The 12,697-nt window shown below is 48.9% G+C and overlaps 1 protein-coding gene across 8 annotated transcripts in view; it reads left to right on the top strand.

The window, feature by feature from the left end:
• Window positions 1-12,697, top strand: part of LOC138743094 (glutamate receptor 1-like) — a 114,780-nt gene that overhangs the window by 94,701 nt on the left and 7,382 nt on the right. For 4 of the 8 annotated variants that reach the window (XM_069897920.1, XM_069897917.1, XM_069897924.1 and 1 more), the window contains 2 exons: window positions 4,295-4,409; window positions 8,239-8,373. In XM_069897920.1, coding sequence (XP_069754021.1) covers window positions 4,295-4,409; window positions 8,239-8,373 — 250 coding nt within the window. Of the gene's footprint in view, window positions 1-4,294; window positions 4,410-5,703; window positions 5,819-8,238; window positions 8,374-12,697 lie in introns of those variants that run through there. The other 4 variants (XM_069897918.1, XM_069897921.1, XM_069897923.1 and 1 more) reach the window with 4 other exon arrangements.

Genomic DNA, 12,697 nt, shown 5'->3' with positions numbered 1-12,697 from the left:
GGCACAGGCAGTAATCCTGAGATTACTCCCTTTGCGGTCCTTCTTTTTATCTCTCTACCTAACTCCCTGTACTCACTTTTCAGGACCTCTTCTCTATTCCTCCCTATGTCATTGGTACCTACATGTTCCACGACTTCTGTCTCGTCTCCCTTCCCTTTAGGATGTCCTGGACTCGAGCAGCAACATCCTGGACCCTGGCACCAGGGAGGCAAACCACCATCCTGTTCTCCTTGCTCTGTCCACAGAGTCAAAGCCCCTGCATGTCTTGCTGCTTGGTATTAAACAGCAGACACACTGAAATCCACATTGTGCTGCCAGTGATCTGCTCTTTAACCTCCCATCCCCATCGAGGAGTCGTACAGCTCAGAAACTCGTCCTACTTGTCTGGGCTGACCAAATTGCCTACCGAAAGGTTTGCCTATTTTCATCCCTTACTCCACTAAACTGCCTACTGGTCCCACTCTCCTCCTCTGTCACCTTTTACCATATACTGCCATCCCTCAGTTGCTTTATAAACTTTTCACCTCCCTGCATAGAAACTACTGACCATCTATCCTATCTATTTCTCTCATGATTCTAACTGGACAGAGAAGTGCTGGAGAATCACAGCAGGTCACGCAGCTTCCAGATGGTGCCTTCTATGTGAAGATCGAAGCATCACCCCAGGTGTCTCTTCCCTTGCCTCACTGGCAGCCAAAGAACATCTCAGGGCATTTATCACATTTAAAATTGTGACCACACATAATAGATTTCTTTTCAAAGGTCACCATCCTCCCCCTGAACTATAATGAGTAGGACCAAGAGCTCTTCTAATTACACCCTTCTTCACCAGTGGATCCCAACCTTTTTCTTTCCACTCACAGACCACTTTAAGTAATCCCTATGCCATCGGTGCTCTGTGATTAGTAAGGGATTGCTTAAGGTGGGATGTGAGTGGGAAGAAAAAGTTTAAAAACCCCTGTTCTACACCATTCACATGAAGACAATCCTACTTAATATAAGGGCAGTTGTAATTCCCTACAATCATAACATTATTCCCTTCACCCCTCTCCATGATTTATCTCTATTACCTGCTCCTGTATCTTCTGCAAACTGTTTGACACCTATAGTACCCACCCTTCCTTTTTGTTTCAAAGCTCTACCAACTTGCCTATCTTTGAAGAGCCTTCCAGGATTGTGCCCAATCCATGCCTGGAGCGCTTGCCCAGGGCACCACTCCCAGTCACCCAAATGAGACACACTGCCCACCAGCACCAGCTTTGTCTGGCATGAAGCAGAGTGTGGCCCCACCATGGAGGGCTTGTGGAGTAGCTCTTCCCTTGCTCCTGAGTGAAGTGTCCGTGGGAATGTGGCAGGGGTTGTGTTGATGTAATGTAGTGTCATGACACGCTCAGCTCATGACAAAATGCACCAGGACTGAGCTTGGTTCATAATGGTGGGGGAAGGATAGGTCACAGGGAATTGGGTCATGGGGGTCACTGGAGGAGTAGGGCCATGGGAGTCAGTGGAGGGGTAGGGCCACCGGGGTCCTGAAAGGGTAGGGTCATGAGTGGAGAGTCACTGAACACTGATGGGGTCAGTGGGCACTGATGGGGTCCATGGAGGAGGGTCACTGGGCACCGATGGGGTCAGTGGTGGAAAGGTCCACTAGGCACTGATGGGCTCTCGGGATCACGACTGGTCAAGGAGTGACGATAGAAGGACCTCCCCTTGCTTCAGGGAGGATGTGGGTTCAGCGGGTGGGGGTCTGCTATCCTCGGTAACACCTGAGTCTCTGACATAGTCAGAAAGACACGTTTGGACATTGCACTAGTACCCATAGAGCCACAGATTTTTGGCCCATCTAGTCTCGGCTGAACCATTGACCTACACCCAGAATATAATCCTCCACACTCTTACCATTGAATTTTTTGTTAAATATCAAAATTGATCCTGCATTCATCAGCCTTAGCTGGCTTCCTCGATCCACTCCCTCAGCATGAAGACTTTTCCCCTAATGTTCCCCCTAAATATCTGACTTTTCACCTTGAACCATGTCCTCTAGTTCTTGTCTCACCTAACTTCACTGGGAAAAGCCTGCTTGCATTTACACCCCTCATAATTTTAAATATCTCTAATAAATCTCCCCTCATTCTTCTAAACTCCAGGAAATAAGGTCTTAACTGTTTAACCTTTCCTGATAACTTAGTTCCTCAAGTTTTGGTGGAAAAAAAACCTAGTAAATCTTCTCTGCACTCTTTCTGTCTTATTGGTATCTTTCCTGTAGTTTGGTGACCAAAACTACGCAATTCTCCAATTTGGCCTCACCAATATCTTCTACAACTTCACCATAACATCCCAACTCCTGTACTCAATACTTTGATTTATGAAGGCCAAATGCCAAAAGCTCCCTTCACAACCCTGTCCACCTGTGACGCCACTTTCACGAAATTATGAATCTGTATTTCCAGGTCCCTCCCTTCTACCACACTCCTCAGTGCCCAACCATTTACCGTGTACGTCCTTTCTTGGTTGGCACTTCCAAAATGCAACACTTCATACTTGTCTGTATTAAATTCCATCAGCCCATTTTCCAGTCCATTTTACCAGTTGGTCCAGATCCCTCTGCCAGCTTTGAAAACCTTCCTCACTGTCCACGCGCCTCCAATCTTCGTGTCATCTACAAACTTGCTGATCCAATTTACCACATTATCATCCAGATCATTGATATAGATGACAAACAATGGTCCCAACACCGATCCCTGAGGTGCACCACTAGTCACAGGCCTCCAGTCTGAAAAGCATCAACCACCACTAACTCTCTGGTTTTTCTTGCAAAGCCAATGTTTAATCCAGTTTCCCACCTTGTCCTGAATACTGAGCATCTGAACCTTCTTGACTAACCCCCACGTGGGACTTTGTAAAAGACCTGCTAAAGTCTATGTGGTCAACATCCACAGCTCTTTCTTCATCAACTTTCCTGGTAACTTTCTAAAAAAACTCTAAGCACAACCTACCACACACAAAACCACGTTGGCTATCCCGAATCAGTCCCTGAATTTCCAAAAACGTGTAAATCTGATCTCTTAGAATACCTTTCAACAACTTAACCACCTCTAACATCAGGTTTACGAGCCTATAATTTCCCAGATTATTCTTAGAGCCTTTCCTAAATATCAGAACAAGATTATATCTCCTCCAACCCTCCAGCACCTCACCTGTAGCTAAGGGCATTTTAAATGTCTCTGCCAGAGCCCCTGCAAGTTCTACACTAGCCTCCCACAAAGTCCGAGGGAATATCTTGTCAGGCCCTGGGGATTTATTCTTCCATATTTGCATCAAGACAGCAAGCACCTCCTCCTCTTTAATTGGTGTGGGTCCATGACCTCACTGCTTAGTTACCTCTCTTCTATAGACTCCATGTTCTCCACAGCACATTCAGATGCATAAAAAAATATTTTAAGATCCTTCAGATCTCTTTTAGCTCTGTACAAAGCCGATCACTCTGATCTTCAGGAGGATCAATTTTGTCCCTTACTATCCTTTTGCTCTTGATGTATTCGTAGAAGCCCTCGTGATTTTCCTTCACCTTGTCTGCTAAATCTTGAAGCCTTCCTATTATATGCCTGTTACTATTGTTTAATTTTGACAAACTCTGTTCTCTCAAAATTTTACCTTTCGAGGTCTCCCACTCACCAAGTACACCCTTGCCAGAAAACTTTAGGCAGCGTGGTTTGTATATTGCAGTTATAACAGCAGCGATTGGGATTGGGGTTAGAGTCCCGCATTGTCTGTAAGGAGTTTGTACGTTCTCCCTATGGGTTTTCCATGGGGGCCCCAGTTTCCTTTCACCGTTAGAAATGTACCAGAGCTTTTGCTCATTTGGGTGTAATTGGCAGCATGAGCTCATGGGTGAAAAGGGCCTGTTACCGTGTTGTAGGTCTAAATTTAAAACAACCTGTCCTGATACATATTTACCAGATCCTTTTTCATTTTCTCAAATTCGGCCTTTCTTCAATTTAGAATCTCAACCCAAGTTCCAGAACAATCCTTTTCCATAATTATCTTGAAATTATGATCACTGGACCCAAAGAATTGCTTTACACACACTTCCCGTCCCGTCCTGATGGGAGACCCAATGAGACACCCTCTCTAGCTGGGATGCTGTATATTGATTTAGGAAAAATTCCTGAATTTGTAGGAGAATCACTCTTGCTCTCTTGACCCATTTTAGCTCGTGTGCAAATGACTGACTCCAATTCTGACCTGACAATTTCTCTGCTCAAAACTTATGAGTATGTTTTATCTTTGCAAGAAACCCAGTAAACCTGGCAGTTCTTAAACTCAACGAGCAGGGTCTGCTGGACAAATTGAAAAACAAATGGTGGTACGACAAGGGAGAATGTGGCAGTGGAGGCGGTGACTCGAAGGTTAGATCCAGGGGCAAACAGTGGGTATTAACAGGACTGTGTAACCAGTAAACAACCAACTTTGGCTGCTGCTCACGGGAGGGGATGGCCAGCACACCCATGATACATTACCAAAGTTTCTTCCCACGCCCTGTTGTTACAGAGCTGGGCTGTGACCAGCCCCGGCTTAGATAAGAGACTATGCCCCAGGCAGAGGATATCACTTAGCACTACCCATCCAGTCTCAGAGATGCACCATCCCAGGGATGGGCTCCACCCACCTTGGACAATGGTATAATGTGGTCTCCACTGGAGCTGGACTTTGTCTCAGTTGAGCTTAACCTCTCCTGCATCTAACAGATTAAATCCATTTCCCCAGAAAATTCGACCGGCCTTTGGGGCTGATTAAAATGTTAATACATCACCTTGCATTAACCAACCTGTACCCTGTAACTGACCAATGCCTGGCTGGACTCTGCAAGTAACCAGTGGGAGACTACCAAACTGACTAGACACTGACCAGTAAGTAACTGGATGCTGACCAGTTTGTGACCAGTGACTGGCCATTAAGTGATCACACACTAACCAGTTAGTGACCGGACACTGACCAGTTAGTGGCTAGTGACTGACCAGTAAGGGTGCAGAACAATAGTTGGAAGGCCAGCCAGCAATATGTCCCCACGTTCAAGGTCAGACAAGGACAAACTGAGATTTCCCACTGATTCCAGAGGATAAGATGCCTTGTTTCTGGAGCAGTAAGTTTCTAATTTTCCTCTAGATACTGACTTTAACTGACCTCCACAGCCATGGGACCACTGTCCTCTGACACATGTGAGCATGTCAATCCCTAACAATAGAGGTTTAGGAGGAGAACCTTTATCCTCACATTATCTAACCCAACTCCATGACCTTGGCTGCAGGGAGGTTCCCGGTGCTCTGAACCCAGCATCTGTCCAGCTGTGCGTGAGATGAAAGGTTGGGAGATCAGGTGGAAAGGTCTTGGAAGATCAAAGACATCACAGGAGCGAGCTCCTCAGCCAATATTCAGTAGACACTGAGGTGTTCCTCCGTGTCTGTAATCGCTGCTTGGTCCCGTGGTCCCTGTGAATTTGGTCTATGTGCAGACACAGCCAGGTGCTGGGTGTAGCTGGTTACACGGTGTTGGAGCCTACACATCTCGCTGGGAGTGGACCATTTCACCAGCCAGATGGGTGCCCTCCATCTTTCACTTGGAACTGTGAATCTGAAATATGTTTACTAATGGATAACATAAAATAACATTGATAATGTTATTTATGTTATGTTTTACGAGAAGAAATCGAGTAAACCTTGCAGTATTGAAACTCAGTGAGCAAGGCATCTTAGACAAGCTGAAAAACAAATGGTGGTACGGTAAAGGTGAATGTGGAAGGAAAGACTCCAGCAGTAAGGTTAGTCGCTGCATGAAATGCACGAAACGCACGTGAACCCCAGGCAGGAATGCTGCCACTGACCCTCCCCAGGCCTGAGCTCGTCAGCCATGGAGCCAGCCACCGTGCTCAGATCGACATGGTGACCCTCAGTGGGACTCTCACTGCTCCAAGCAACAGAGTCACAGGCCTTCAGCCCCACTGCTCTGTGCTAGTGTCCCTGCTCCACACCAGCCTCCTCCTCCTCTTGTCCATCTCCACCCGCTCTCTCCCCAATCTCCGCCTCCCTATCCCCCCATCTCTGCTTCCCCTCTCCATCTCTGCCTCCCCTCCCCCATCTCTGCCCTTCCTCTCCATCTCCACCCCCAACTCCCTCTCCCCCATCTCCCCCACCCCCCATCTCCACCTTCCCCCGTCGCCGCTTCCCCCTCCCCATCTCCACCTCCCCCTCCCCCTCCTCCCATCGTCACCATCCCTCCCCCATCTCCGCCTTCCTCTCCCCCCCCACCTCCACCTCCCCATCTCCACCAGCCCCCATCTCTACATTCCCCCGTCTCCACATTCCCCCCGTCTCCACATTCCCCCCGTCTCCACATTCCCCCCGTCTCCACATTCCCCCCGTCTCCACATTCCCCCGTCTCCACATTCCCCCGTCTCCACATTCTTCCCCGTCTCCACATTCTTCCCCGTCTCCACATTCTTCCCCGTCTCCACATTCTTCCCCGTCTCCACATTCTTCCCCGTCTCCACATTTCCCCGTCTCCACATTCCCCTGTCTCCACATTCTCCCCATCTCTACCTCCCTCTCCCCCACCTCCTCCCCCATCTCCACATCCCCATCTTCCCCTCCCTCTCCATCTCCGCCTTCCTTTCCCCATCTCCCTCTCCCCATTCCACCTCTCTCCCCATCTCCACATCCCCTATCTCCCTCTCCCTATCTCCCTCTCCCTATCTCCACCTCCTTATCTCCATCTCCCCCTCCCCATCTTCCTCTCCCCCATCTCCACCTTCTCTCCATCTCCATCTCCCTTTTCTCTCCCAACCCCTCTTTGCCTCCTCTCCCTAACTCTATTTCCCTTTACCTCAGCCCCTCTCACCCATCTTCATCTATCACCCCAACCCTTGCACTCACTCCCATTCCCTATCTCAATGTGTTAACCAATAGCCATTGGGTGTGTATTGACCCAATCTGCCTCATTGGTCACATTCACATTGGCCCTTGGTGGCTCTGCTTCGGCCCTGCTGTGGGCACTTTTCCTACACCTTCCTGTTCTAATCACCGCATGTTGCCAAGCCCTCCTTGGGCCCTCTGCTTCTGGGAAAGACCTAGATCATTCCTTCCCAATGGCTGAGTCAGAGGCCATGCTGTGCTGCTGTTCCACAGGGTATTGTATAGGTTTGAGGATGGGACGCTAATGCTGCTGCTTGCCTCATCCTGCCTGACCTGTGTGTTCTATAACAAGGTGTTTGTTCAGGGTGGGGTCCACTCTCATGCAGTCCAGGAAAGTCTGCAGGGGTTTCTGCCGGGGTTAGACCCACTGTCACAGTACCTACCCTCACCAGATGACTCCAGGGCTAATACTTCAGGGTGCAAGGGTGGGTAATGACCACTCTCAGTGGCAGTGTGTCCGTACTGGAGTCCAAATGTGCCCGGACCTTCAAGGTTATCAGGGTCCTGGGCCTGTGAGAATAACCCCACCGCACTCTGACATCTGCCCTCTGACTTTCCCCAGAAACTGGGTTGCAGGAGCCAGTGATGACCACTCACGTGCTACTGGGAAGTCTCTGCCCCAGGTCTGAAGACTCACTCCAAGAGGGGGTACATGCTAGTGAGCCCCCCCCCCCCCACCAATCACTCACCCATGGGTGACAAACCCAGGATCGATGAGCATTGGAACTGGTTCTGAAATGCTTGGTCAGGATGAGACTGAGGATGGAGGAGAGGCAATGATCTGCCTCTCCCACATGGGTGTTGTGGGTGTCCCATTCCCAATTGATGCTGTACGTGCCTTATTCCCCGAGAGTGCTACCCATGCCCCATGGGTGTTGCCCTTCCCCAGTTCCCTGTGTGTGCCCCATGCCCATGCCCTGTGGGTGCTGTGCTTTCTCCCTGTGGGTGCTGCCCGTGCCCTGATGCTGTTTAACATCAGTTGTCTTGTGAAACAGGGTTTGTGTTGATATACAAAACTGAGCCATAAATTCAGACACAGGTCAGGGAGGCTGTTGATGGAATTTGGGAAATGGAATGTCTGAGAGATTGTGTGTCCCCCACCTCGCGGGTCGGTGGAGGATGGAGAATAAACCCTTTTCCTCTTCATCATGATGTTCCTTTGACCTTTACCCATTTTCCCTATTCCACTGACTGGAGTTGGTGGTTGAACTGAGACGTTACCTGCCAATGGAAAGTGCTCTGAGGTCATTTGTTCCTCTCCCTCTACCAGGACAAGACTAGTGCGCTGAGCCTCAGCAATGTGGCAGGAGTGTTCTACATTCTGATTGGCGGCCTGGGTCTGGCAATGCTTGTGGCACTGGTGGAGTTCTGCTACAAGTCAAGGACTGAAGCAACAAGAATGAAGGTAACAGCACAAACCTCCCCAAGCCTGGGGCCAAGGGGTGGGTGTAGCATGTGATTGGGCTGCGATGTTGGTGAAGGATCAGGGTGAACATGAAGACAAGAGCAGGAAGAGGGGTACATTGCGAGATATAGGATGGGGTTTCCCAACACTGGCTCCTGCTGCTGACAGGTTGCAGGAAGGTTGTGGCTGGGTCCCTGAGTCCCAACATCCATCAACCTTGCCAATCTGCAGTCAGGACCTGTTTGACAAATTTACTGGAGTTTGAGGATATAACTAGCACGGTAGAGGGGAGGAGATTGACGTTTACCTGGAATTCCTGAAGACATTTGATGAGGTGCCACCTTAAAGATGTACAGAAGATAAGGATGCATGGAGTTGGGGTGACATATGAGCACGGGGAAAGGGAAGGTTCTCCACTAGAAAGCAGAGAGTTGGGGGACAGGGATAGTTTCCTAGTTGGCAATCGTTGGTGAACAGGGTGCCACAGGGATGAGTGCTAGGCCCACAACTAATACATTAATAATCTGGAAGAGAGGACAGAGTGTGGTGTATCTCAGTTTGCTGAAGACACTAAACTAAGTGGAAAAGCACGTTGTATAGAGGATATAAAGAGTCTGTAGAGAAATGTAGATAGATTAAGTGAGTGGGCCAGGGTCTGGTGGATGGAGAGGGGGTGAGATGAGATGGCTCTGGCAGGGAGGGGGTGAGATGGCTCTGGCAGGCAGTGTTAAGGAGAATCCTAAGAGATTTTACAAATATATTAAAGGCAGAAGAGTAACTAGGAAGGGAATAGGGCCCCTTAAAGATGAACACAATGTCACAGTATGGAGCCATAGGAGAGGGGTGAGGATTAACTGAGTACTTCTCATCTGTATTCAATGTGGAGAAAGGTGTGGAGGCTGGGAACTTCGAGGAAGTAAATGGTGAGTCTGTGAAGAGAGTCCAGGTTACAGAAGAGGAGGTACTCGAGATCACCTAAATCCCTAGGGCTTAATCAAGTGTATCCTAGGACACTAGAGAATCTGGGGAAGAAATTGCAGGAGCCCAGGCAGAGAAATGGGTGAGGTGCCAGAAGACTGGAGCGGGGTTACTATTGTACCTTGAGTTAAAAAGGCCATATGGACAAGCTAGGGAACTACAGGCTGGTGAGTTTAATATCTGTCATGGGTAAGATACTGGCGGTAATTCTGAGACACAGGATCTATCAGCATGGGTTTGTGCATGGGAAATCATATCTCACAAATTCTATTGAACTTTTTGAAGAGGTAACCAAAGGGATTGAGGAGGGCATGGAGGGAGATGTTTTCTACATGAATGTGAACAGGTCCATATGATAGACTGGTATGGAATGTGAGATCACATGGGATCTAGGGAGAGTTGGGCTGGGAACGTGTGGGAAGTAGAGGAGATGTGGGTGAGAGTTGAGTTAATGGCACTAAAGCAAACACCATGTTTTCCGAAGAAGGAGGATATCTCAGATCCTGGGAGGAGATGTGCCAGAGATGGAAGATGGATGTCCCTTGGTCCCATTGACTGTTCATTTCTCTCCGTCACTGCTGCCTGACCTGCTCGCTCTCTCCAGCTTCTCATTGTTTTCTCAAGATTCCAACATTTGCAGTTCCTTGTGTTCTGGTTTGTAACTTGCCTAATAATATACTGTACAAGCCTTCTGTGGACCAGAGTTCTCTCTCTGCTGAGAGGAGTTTTCATTCCACATTTCTTTGTGTTATCTGACATGAACCCACTCAACCTGCCCATGTCCTCTTCATAACTTCCTTCTGTTGCTTCAAGATTCTTTTATTGTTTTGTAATAAACTAAATGTTTATTTGCGGCTTTCGCGCAAACAGAGGAACTACTGACATGGTCTTTGCCCTCAGACAGCTCCAAGAAAAGTGCAGAGAACAAAACAAAGGACTCTACATCACCTTTGTTGACCTCACCAAAGCCTTCGACACCGTGAGCAGGAAAGAGGACACCGTGAGCAGGAAAGGGCTTTGGCAAATACTAGAGCGCATCGGATTTCCCCCAAAGTTCCTCAACATGATTATCCAACTGCACGAAAACCAACAAGGTCGGGTCAGATACAGCAATGAGCTCTCTGAACCCTTCTCCATTAACAATGGCGTGAAGCAAGGCTGTGTTCTCGCACCAACCCTCTTTTCAATCTTCTTCAGCATGATGCTGAACCAAGCCATGAAAGACCCCAACAATGAAGACGCTGTTTACATCCGGTACCGCACGGATGGCAGTCTCTTCAATCTGAGGCGCCTGCAAGCTCACACCAAGACACAAGAGAAACTTGTCCGTGAACTACTCTTTGCAGACGATGCCGCTTTAGTTGCCCATTCAGAGCCAGCTCTTCAGTGCTTGACGTCCTGCTTTGCGGAAACTGCCAAAATGTTTGGCCTGGAAGTCAGCCTGAAGAAAACTGAGGTCCTCCATCAGCCAGCTCCCCACCATGACTACCAGCCCCCCCACATCTCCATCGGGCACACAAAACTCAAAACGGTCAACCAGTTTACCTATCTCGGCTGCACCATTTCATCAGATGCAAGGATCGACAATGAGATAGACAACAGACTCGCCAAGGCAAATAGCGCCTTTGGAAGACTACACAAAAGAGTCTGGAAAAACAACCAACTGAAAAACCTCACAAAGATAAGCGTATACAGAGCCGTTGTCATACCCACACTCCTGTTCGGCTCCGAATCATGGGTCCTCTACCGGCATCACCTACGGCTCCTAGAACGCTTCCACCGGCGTTGTCTCCGCTCCATCCTCAACATCCATTGGAGCGCTTTCATCCCTAACGTCGAAGTACTCGAGATGGCAGAGATCAACAGCATCGAGTCCACGCTGCTGAAGATCCAGCTGCGCTGGATGGGTCACGTCTCCAGAATGAAGGACCATCGCCTTCCCAAGATCGTGTTATATGGCGAGCTCTCCACTGGCCACCGTGACAGAGGTGCACCAAAGAAAAGGTACAAGGACTGCCTAAAGAAATCTCTTGGTGCCTGCCACATTGACCACCGCCAGTGGGCTGATATCGCCTCAAACCGTGCATCTTGGCGCCTCACAGTTTGGCGGGCAGCAACCTCCTTTGAAGAAGACCGCAGAGCCCACCTCACTGACAAAAGGCAAAGGAGGAAAAACCCAACCCCAACCAACCAATTTTCCCCTGCAGCCGCTGCAACCGTGTCTGCCTGTCCCGCATCGGACTTGTCAGCCACAAACGAGCCTGCAGCTGACGTGGACTTTTACCCCCTCCATAAATCTTCGTCCGTGAAGCCAAGCCAAAGAAAAAGAAATGTAATATTACAAAAAATTGCATTTAGTCTTTTGTAAGGCAAAGATTTGTCATCAGCAGAAATTGCCCGGCACTTCTTCCAATCAGAGAAAGCGTGTCCCCCAGAGTCTCTTGAGTGCCCGAGGATTCACTTCCAGCACCCTCGCAGCCTCTGCAGCCATATAAAGCTCCAGCTCAGCTCAAACCATTGGCAACCTAAGCTCCAAATCCAAACCTCCAACACGATCAGGAAGACTTCAGCACTCGAGGCCCTTCAGGAGCCCTTCCCTCCCACCCGCTGCACCCTCTCGCATCCCAGTTATCCAAATTTGGTCCAAGACATTTATACAAGTTGAAAGAAGTTGCATTGTAGCAGTGATCCCTGTGGCACACCACACATCACATCATATCTGAGTGAACAGAAGACCCAGTGGTGCCAATATTAATTCCAGTTCTATTTTCCAGCCACTCTACCACTCAGATGAGAATTCACCACCTAGAGCATGAACCTCTATATTCCCTAATCTCTATAATAGCAGGGGCAGAAGTTCTGTTGTGGTGCTTCCTGTGCCTTTCCTCTGTTGCCACTTTGAGCTTGTTCTCAGCACCATCCACACCTTTTCTGATGGCGTCCCTCCACTGTGAGCGACCATGAGCCAGATCCCCACCCCCCACCCTTGTTGATGGGGCAATGTCAGCTTTCTTGAGGCTCCTGTACAGAACATTCCTGTACTGTAGTCACTGGCCTCCTCGCTTTTTCAGGTACCACTGGACAGTTGGCCGTAAAGATGCCCTTGGGCAGTCTTCTGTCAGGCATTTGGACAACATGTCCTGCCCAGCACAGTTGGGCCAACATCACCAAGTTTGAAACTGCTGGCATAGCGGCTTGAGAAAGGATCTCGGTATTGGAGACCTTGTCTCACCAAGTGAGAACGTAGATGATGCTGCTACAGTTGGTCAAGCTGACATAAGTGCCTCTGATATGGGCACCACATCTCACATCCATATTGCAAGGCTGATATGATATCGGACCTGTA

The sequence above is a fragment of the Narcine bancroftii genome, chromosome 9 (genome assembly GCF_036971445.1).
Source record: "Narcine bancroftii isolate sNarBan1 chromosome 9, sNarBan1.hap1, whole genome shotgun sequence".
Taxonomy (NCBI): Eukaryota; Metazoa; Chordata; class Chondrichthyes; order Torpediniformes; family Narcinidae; genus Narcine; species Narcine bancroftii.
The sequence above is the reverse complement of the archived record's forward strand: the minus strand, read 5'-3'. Positions and strand labels throughout refer to the sequence as shown.